The sequence below is a fragment of the Oncorhynchus clarkii genome, unplaced genomic scaffold (genome assembly GCF_045791955.1).
Source record: "Oncorhynchus clarkii lewisi isolate Uvic-CL-2024 unplaced genomic scaffold, UVic_Ocla_1.0 unplaced_contig_2324_pilon_pilon, whole genome shotgun sequence".
Taxonomy (NCBI): Eukaryota; Metazoa; Chordata; class Actinopteri; order Salmoniformes; family Salmonidae; genus Oncorhynchus; species Oncorhynchus clarkii.
In genome coordinates this window covers 5,369-14,624 of record NW_027258258.1, presented here as the reverse complement: position 1 = coordinate 14,624, position 9,256 = coordinate 5,369, and the positions used below count along the sequence as shown (strand labels likewise).

General features: G+C 41.3%; 1 protein-coding gene across 1 annotated transcript; it reads right to left on the bottom strand.

Moving 5' to 3' along the window:
- Positions 1-7,533: 7,533 nt before the first annotated feature.
- Positions 7,534-9,010, bottom strand: LOC139396387 (uncharacterized). Its single transcript, XM_071143421.1, has 3 exons — positions 8,389-9,010; positions 8,168-8,243; positions 7,534-8,046 (listed from the first exon to the last, which is right to left on the bottom strand). The coding sequence occupies exons 1-3, from the start codon at positions 8,959-8,961 to the stop codon at positions 7,940-7,942; spliced, it is 756 nt and encodes a 251-aa protein (XP_070999522.1). The 5' UTR covers positions 8,962-9,010; the 3' UTR covers positions 7,534-7,939.
- Positions 9,011-9,256: the final 246 nt, after the last annotated feature.

Genomic DNA, 9,256 nt, shown 5'->3' with positions numbered 1-9,256 from the left:
GTTTATAGGCCTGAGACGAAGTGCCAATACAGGTACAGGGAGAGAAGGTTTGATAACTGAAAGAAATTAAACAGAACAGGAACAGCGTCTGGACAGGAACACACAACACCAAGTAAAGCGTACACAGGGAACACCACGAGGAACAGATAGATACAGTGCCTTGCGAAAGTATTCGGCCCCCTTGAACTTTGCGACCTTTTGCCACATTTCAGGCTTCAAACATAAAGATATAAAACTGTATTTTTTTTGTGAAGAATCAACAACAAGTGGGACACAATCATGAAGTGGAACGACATTTATTGGATATTTCAAACTTTTTTAACAAATCAAAAACTAAAAAAAAAGTGAATAAAATATTCAGCCCCTTTTACTTTCAGTGCAGCAAACTCTCTCCAGAAGTTCAGTGAGGATCTCTGAATGATCCAATGTTGACCTAAATGACTAATGATGATAAATACAATCCATCTGTGTGTAATCAAGTCTCCGTATAAATGCACCTGCACTGTGATAGTCTCAGAGGTCCGTTAAAAGCGCAGAGAGCATCATGAAGAACAAGGAACACACCAGGCAGGTCCGAGATACTGTTGTGAAGAAGTTTAAAGCCGGATTTGGATACAAAAAGATTTCCCAATCTTTAAACATCCCAAGGAGCACTGTGCAAGCGATAATATTGAAATGGAAGGAGTATCAGAACACTGCAAATCTACCAAGACCTGGCCGTCCCTCTAAACTTTCAGCTCATACAAGGAGAAGACTGATCAGAGATGCAGCCAAGAGGCCCATGATCACTCTGGATGAACTGCAGAGATCTACAGCTGAGGTGGGAGACTCTGTCCATAGGACAACAATCAGTCGTATATTGCACAAATCTGGCCTTTATGGAATGGAGTGGCAAGAAGAAAGCCATTTCTTAAAGATATCCATAAAAAGTGTCGTTTAAAGTTTGCCACAAGCCACCTGGGAGACACACCAAACATGTGGAAGAAGGTGCTCTGGTCAGATGAAACCAAAATTGAACTTTTTGGCAACAATGCAAGACGTTATGTTTGGCGTAAAAGCAACACAGCTGAACACACCATCCCCACTGTCAAACATGGTGGTGGCAGCATCATGGTTTGGGCCTGCTTTTCTTCAGCAGGGACAGGGAAGATGGTTAAAATTGATGGGAAGATGGATGGAGCCAAATACAGGACCATTCTGGAAGAAAACCTGATGGAGTCTGCAAAAGACCTGAGACTGGGACGGAGATTTGTCTTCCAACAAGACAATGATCCAAAACAAAAAGCAAAATCTACAATGGAATGGTTCAAAAATAAACATATCCAGGTGTTAGAATGGCCAAGTCAAAGTCCAGACCTGAATCCAATCGAGAATCTGTGGAAAGAACTGAAAACTGCTGTTCACAAATGCTCTCCATCCAACCTCACTGAGCTCGAGCTGTTTTGCAAGGAGGAATGGGGAAAAATGTCAGTTTCTCGATGTGCAAAACTGATAGAGACATACCTCAAGCGACTTACAGCTGTAATCGCAGCAAAAGGTGGCGCTACAAAGTATTAACTTAAGGGGGCTGAATAATTTTGCACGCCCAATTTTTCAGTTTTTGATTTGTTAAAAAAGTTTGAAATATCCAATAAATGTCGTTCCACTTCATGATTGTGTCCCACTTGTTGTTGATTCTTCACAAAAAAAATACAGTTTTATATCTTTATGTTTGAAGCCTGAAATGTGGCAAAAGGTCGCAAAGTTCAAGGGGGCCCGAATACTTTCGCAAGGCACTGTATACAGGGGCAATCAACCACGTGAAGGAGTCCATGTGAGTCCAATGAGCGCTGCTGCGCGTAGTGATGGTGACAGGTGCATGTACAGACAGGTAGCCTGGTGCAGAGGGGGAGTGGGAGGAGGCGTGACAATATCCTCCAAACACCAGCTTCGAGGATACATCAATAACAATGAGCTAATCAGGTACGATTTCACCCGGCACAAATAATGTGCTCTCTTGTTAGGACACTATTGTTCAGAGGAGCTAGCCAACAACACAGCTAACACAATACCTTCAAACTGGTGCTGGAAAGACTGCAAACTAGCTGTCCTTCCTTTCGTTTTACCTTTTTTCAATTGACATTTCTTTGTATATATCCATAAAAAGTATGCTATCTGATTCATGATTTCGACTGGCTGAGAAACGCTGCCTGGCATCTCTCTTTCTCGTCCCGACTCCCTACACGTTCATTATTAACCCTTTCATGCGTGAGTTCCAAATATCTCTTTCATGCATGAGTTTTTTTATGCACGTGATGTTAGAACGTTCTCTCCATTCCAGAATGTGATTGTTAGGTAACAGTACATTTATTCCGCGCTGCCCTCAAACCAAAGCACGCAGCCTGTTTTTATTTGTCAATTTTAAATTATTTTCTAGTAAGTTTTTATTTTCTAATAACAGTTTTGAAATTAGGTGTGTTCCACCTCATTCATTCACATAAAAGTAGTCATTTTTACTTTTGCAGACTAATTCATTTTTTAGACATTTCTGACCCTGACAAAATTCCCCAAACACTTCTCAATTGTTTGTGCAGTTCAATTCTGCAGACATTTGCTCATCTGCTGTCCTGCACACACGTGTTCATATTTTCCACCTGTCGCCTGCATCGCAATCAAAGTTGTTTTCATTACCAATAATAACTTTGTAAATGTGTGCGTTTCCATCAAAGTGCCTTATTACGTTATAATAGTTTCTGCATGTCGTGTTATGTCGTTTCTACTGTAGCATAATGTTTTTGTGTATATTCCTTATAACCGCGGACACGCGATGTAACGTTACTCATTTCATAACATTTATGGTGTTATACTCAATGATTAGGTAGCTAGCTACATTCTTCTATTAGCTCTGGAAAACTATGCTAATTGCGTCAGGGAAGTATTAGCATGTGTTGTATTTTGAAGTTACCCTGGCCTTATGACTCCCAAGTGGCACAGCGTCTCAGTGCTAGAGGAGTCACTACAGACACCCATCTTCAAATCCAGACTGCGTTTCTGTCAAAGTAAGTGCCTTATTACGTTATAATAGTTTATGTGTGTTGTGTTATACCGTTTCTACTGTAGCTCACTGTGTGTATGGAGCAAATATATATTTGTGTATATTCCTTATAACAGCGGACACGCTAGGTAACGTTACTCATGTTACTCACCTTTTATGGTGTTATATTCAATCGTGCTTATGTAGCGGGTTTCTTATGTACCACAGGAGAACCAAGAAATGAAGAGCGATACCACGGCTGTCTTTTAGGCTTTTATGTTGATCTGCAATAGTATTGTGAAAAGACAGGACAGGAACACATCAGTCTCCAATGCACCATCTGACAAGTTGTTCTCTCTCTCTCAGTGTTTTCTCAGACTCACACAATCACACTCATACATAAAGCAATAATGTATACTATAAAATAATAACCAGTCCTTAATACAGAGAATGTATCATCTTAATTCCTAGACAATAGAACCATACCTGCAATAGTATTGTGAAAAGACAGGACAGGAACACATCAGTCTCCAATGCACCATCTGACAAGTTGTTCTACACAGGAGCATGAAGAAATGTAAAACACATATATGTCTCACATCCTCAATACATTGCTAGGTGCTTTCAGTGTTGACAGTAGCAAAATAAAACAACTCATGTACAAAAACACTGCAACATAAACAAGTTACAACGTGAAATTGCCTCTATTCCATTCGGACCGTAGAGGACCAAACAACATCTCCCATAATGCAACGCCAGCACCAGTCCGCAGCTCAGCTAGCCGTATGCATCACAGAAAGGCATGCTAGCTTGCAACAGCAGCACTTTTAGCACTCTGTAAACTATATTAATAACAACAATAAAACTCTGAAAGTTACATGTTTCAATAGTCTCACACTCCCTTATAACAATATCTACAGCATTAACCTTGGGATGTTTTATTTATTTCACGTTATGTACTTCTACAAAAGAGTAATCTGCAACACATACCTTTCTCTCTGTGTTTTCTCCGACTGAGGAGAACGGGAGCTACGGGTAGTACCAGGGTGTTAGTAGGTGACACAAGCACCCAGATTAAAAAAAATACATTTAATGAAACAAAACCCGAAGATGTTAACATCATTCAGCTACTGTAGCTGCCTACCTACCATCATCAGACAGCACCAGTAGCGCAACAATTTAAAAAAGACACTAAAACTAAAGTTCCTGGCGATCATAGCGATCTGCCTCCCCCCTCTGTCTGAACTTGGAATATTCCTGTTCGCGGGCTTTGGCCACTGACCCTCAACCTGGTTGTTCTGTTCTGCGTTGTGTACTATTCTAATAATTTGAAGTTTGATGGAATAACCAATTTAACTCTACTACACTTATGTAGCTAGTTACATTCTTCTATTAGCTCTGCAAAGCCATGCTAAATGCGTCAGAAGTATTGGCATGTTGTATTTTGACGCTACACTGGAAAAATATCTTATACCACTTGGTCATTTTCTGCCCCCATTTTGAGGTTGTAGTCAAGCACGCAGTCTGGTTTGATGTCTCCCTGTCTGGTTTGTTTCTCTCTCCCGTCAGGTGGTCCACCTTCCCTGTGGCCGACATGGTTGCTGTATGGACAGTGGAGAGGACATGGACGTCTTGTTTGTCATGGCACTTTACTGCCAGCTGTTAACATTTTATTTTTTTTGTATAATGGGTCATTTAGGATGGCAGTAGCGTTGTTGATGAAATGCAGTCATAGCAGCAGAATTAGAAAGCAGTCTTGGGAAAAGAGGGCGGCAAAGAAGGGAGTTGCAAACATAGGATCTCTGCTCCAGTATTCTGTTAGGGAGTTCTTCTTTACTGTCACCAGGAATGTATACATTTCACTAATTGTGGCTGTCCCCCCACTCCTGGCTCTCTCTTTTCCTGTAGCTCCAAGGCATAGCGATTAGTCTCTAATATGTCTCCCACCAGCTCCTCTGTCAGAAACAACTTGAAGCACTCTGCCTCAGATGGAAATGGCAAGGGGCGTTGCACTCCAGACTGGGACTCATCAACACAAACAGCAGGGCCAGGAGGGGTGAAATGGCTGGCAGCCTTCCAGCTTCCACAGAACTCCTGTACTTCATCCACTATCGGTCTGCCTCCATCACCACCAGCATCTTCAAAGGGAACTGGGACTTTGTCAGTGGACAAGGTGTCCTCTGTCACTGTCAGAATCTGATTCCTGACTTTCAGACGCATTGTCAGAGTTTTTTTGATTTTATTCATTTTGAAAGACATTGCTAATGCTACAGTTTAGCTCATTAGCTACGTACATAACAACACTGAATGGCTCAGAGTGGGAGTGAGAGGTTATGTGATTGACTGCCTGCACGCGCCAATTGTATCAATAAATCACTATCAGAAAATGTTTTGTGTGGTGTTATTGATTTATTTACTATTTTATTCACGTTTTTCAATTACCGGTGACAAATCATGCATTCCGATGTTTGCATAGATTGTAATGGGCACATAGTATGTGTGTAAAATAATGTTTTGAAGGTTGTACTGATTATGAGCTAAGCTAATTCCAGCTATATGTGGGGAGCCATGTTTGTTGACACAATTAATTCTGGGTTTCACTTGATCGTCTGTCGGACCAAAGATGCTATAGCAAAATGAGGTGAGTTAGGGTTCACTAATTTTTTGAGAACTTCAGGAAGTGAATGTGGGATGTGAACAATAGTAGACGAGACACCCCTTTAACATGCATACTAATAACAGACCAAACTCATCTTGTCTTCTCTTTATCCTTGGTTTCTGTGATGAAACAATGCCCGGCTGCATTCTGAAACTAATCGTCGGATTACTTTCGATGTCTAGAAAGTGTTTTATTGAATTATTTTGATCAACGGTGAGCTCTCCCATGATGTGATTAATTATACATAGTAATTGATGTTAGCAAATTCATATTGTAGTTTGTCAGCGAGAGTTAGAACAAATGACCGCTTGTGTTGCTCAATCTTTTCTCAGTTAGCGCAAGGATAAATGTAGCCTACATTTTTCCGGTTAGGATGATTGTGTAATGCTATATATAACTACACTTCTGTGAATATCTGAACATTGCATCCAAAAATAAACTGCTCACATTCTGGACATAACTTTGTAACGACTGTGTTTGTGTAAATAGTTTCTGAAAAAAGTGTGGCCAGCTCAAATGCTGATTGTTGCGTCATTCGAACTTGCCGTTCTAAACGAGTGTTCTACTGACAAGGGGTGTGATCGTACGCTTCAGGGACCACTGTAGAACTGATCGTATGTGTGAAAGGGCTAAGGGACAGTTGGAGATCGAATTTGAATATTTGAAACAATGTTGCAGATGTCGGGGAGAGACTGATGTTTATACAAATCTCCGCTGTTGAAAACTAAATGTTAGTCTAAAAGAAATGCGAGATAATGTCTAGATGCTTTTTATAGTGTAGATCAAGTTTATAACTTCCCTGCCTGGGCTGATGAGACAGTCAGATGGAACAGAGTTCATAAACATTTTAACGTCAGATTTAGCTGGTGGTAATTTGTGGAAAAGACACCGGCTGGAATGGCTTTTAACCAATCAGCGTTTCCCGGATTATACGCACCCATTGTATAAATGAGTGATGAAAGTGTTATGAAGTCCTAATGTAGGTAGCCTTCAAGTAAAGCATTATGTGTGTATAACTACTAACAGGCAGGGTTGCCACACAACTTACTGGCCCACCTAAAAAAGGTGAGTTTGGTCACCAATGAGCTGAGTCATCATGCCCCGAAAACACCTTATTGTACATGAACATGCCTGCAGGAGAGGGAGAGAGAGATGGAACACTGGCTAGCAGACCTAATCCCTTTATTAAAACTGAGTCTGAACTTGCATCCCAAATGGCACTCTATACAGTGCACTACTTTTCAATATGTCTAAGTCCTCTTCTGAAAGTAAGTATTACTTTCTTTGTCTCCCCAAGTTAGGCAAACAGAGTAGTCACATAAACATGTGGTGCATAAATATCATATGTCAAATCATACTAAACTCGCTGGCCAGGCTTCACGGTTCCGGATGCAGAATACATGCAAGAATATGGCAGCTGGCCATAAGACTCACATTCTCCTATAACTTCAAATATATACAACCTGAAGTATATGCACTGAGTGCACAAAACATCAAGAACACCTTCCTAATATTTAGTTGCACCCTTTTCCCCCCTCAGATCAGCCTCAATTTGTCAGGGCATGGACTCTACAAAGTGTCAAAAGCATTCCACTGGGATGCTGGTCCATGTTGACTCCAATGCTTCCCACAGTTGTGTCAAGTTGGCTGGGTGTCCTTTGGTTGGTGGACCATTCTTGATACACACGTGACACTGTTACGCGTCAAAAACCCAGCATCTACACTGTGACATCAATAAAGGATCATAGCTTTCAAAGTTTAGCACCACTTTCCTAATCGTAAGAGTAGAAGCTGCTGTCGGCCTCCTTGTCATTTTTTAATTTAGGCTAAATATCTACATCAATTTAGAGGCTGCAATGGACGTGGATCAATGATTACAATAGGGAGAGAGCATCAGATGTACAGCACATCTAGTCAATTGGTTGGGCTTCTTAGCTTATCTTCCTAATCACAGGAGAAGCTGTAGATGTCTGAATGACATTTAGAAGCTCACATTCCTAGTTACAGGAGTGGGAGCTAATAAGGGATCAAAATAACCAGATGGAATTGTGGTGTTGACTAGCCTATAGTGGATCTTCCTTAAGGAGTATAAACTAATGGTAAACTAGTCCACTGACAGCCTGGTTCAAATATAGCAGCATTAGGGGATTCAAAATGAAAACAGAAATGACCAACAAAAATACAAATGTTGTATTGAGGCCAGTTGTGGTGTCCTCCTGAGATGTAGCCTGGCAAAAGCAAGTGACATGGGCTGAACGTCATCCAGGCTACCCATCAGAGGACCCAGAGGACTTGCAGGTGACCAAGCGTTTCCAGGCCTTCTGGACTCCCCAGAAGAAGTCCCGGATGCCTTTCCTCATCTTGGATAATTTAACTGGCAAGAAGATGAAAATATGTAAGAATTTCAGATGGACAATTGTCTGAAAAAACAATAATTTATTACTTCTTTATATATAATTGTCCCATAAGAACATTTCCCCCCCAGGAATACTCACTCATAGGTGGAGAATCCACAGCAATGTACATCTCTGGCTGGATTGTAGTGTCTGTAAGGACGATGCTCATGTTGGACTGTGATCAGAATTCAAGAATGCACAATTAAACTTCAATTTCACTTCCTTTACATATTCCTATAAATTATACAGCTATACTTACTGGTGCCGATATCAAAAAGCACAACCAATGACCATTCAAGAGAAATCTGAGCTTGTCTTACCTTTCTGTTGGTGGCATAATGCACCCCCTCAGATTCCAAATCCTCCAAATCATTACTGCATGAGTCTTCAATGTCTGAGGTCTCACGGTCATATGGGTTGGAAACTGAGGGTTTCAAGATGGCCAGTAGCTTGTGGGAAACAATGACAGAGACAATGGAAAGCATCTCCTGATCCTCAAATAAATCGTCAATTTTCAAGGAGCGTTTCAGACGCTTGACCTTCCCAAGGTCAGTGTAGATGGCATCTGCCAGCTTCGATGTCATCTTAGAATTGAAATTTTTTTGCTGGCTTTCCATTTCCTCAATCAGATATTTGGCCACCTCCTCATCGAACAATTGGATCAGCTCAGTCACCAGATCACTGATCTGGATGCGCTGACGCTTGTTGGTCCTTTTTGGCATATGGCATATCTTCTTGACAAGCTTCATCAGGACTTCTTCTAATATAAGCTCCCTAATGAAGCTGGTGGAACCGGATGTCACTTGTTCCACAGTGGACCACTCCGGCTGTTCAATCTCAGTCTTCATGCTGCTCTGCTCAGCTTTCTTATTCAAAGATTGACGGGTTGTCATTTCATTAAACAAGGCTGTCAATTCTTTCAAGTTGAGTGTAGATTCCAGATTTTTGGTGATTTGAAGTTTAGATGGTGCATCCATAATTCCGTTCGTGACAAGACAGACAATGTCCTTGTGCAGCTTGGGTGCCTTGTGGCACAGTATCTTCTGTAGGGCTTCCTCTGTGCCATAGCGTTGCATCAACTTTCTATGCACAGACAGCACCAACTGAAAGATGTCTGTTGCCTTCAGGCAGACATTTGCTTCCCTCCACCTGTTAGTCACCCTCACCCACAGAGCACTGGACAGCTTG

What these genes read in the sequence shown, in the direction of transcription:
- LOC139396387 (XM_071143421.1), bottom strand. Translation starts at nt 8,961, where the DNA reads ATGACAACCCGTCAATCTTTGAATAAGAAAGCTGAGCAGAGCAGCATG. An exon ending in ATTATGCCACCAACAGAAAG is followed by an intron (nt 8,244 to 8,388) that starts GTAAGACAAGCT and finishes TTCTGATCACAG; the next exon opens with TCCAACATGAGCATCGTCCT. An exon ending in TGTGGATTCTCCACCTATGA is followed by an intron (nt 8,047 to 8,167) that starts GTGAGTATTCCT and finishes TCTTCTTGCCAG; the next exon opens with TTAAATTATCCAAGATGAGG.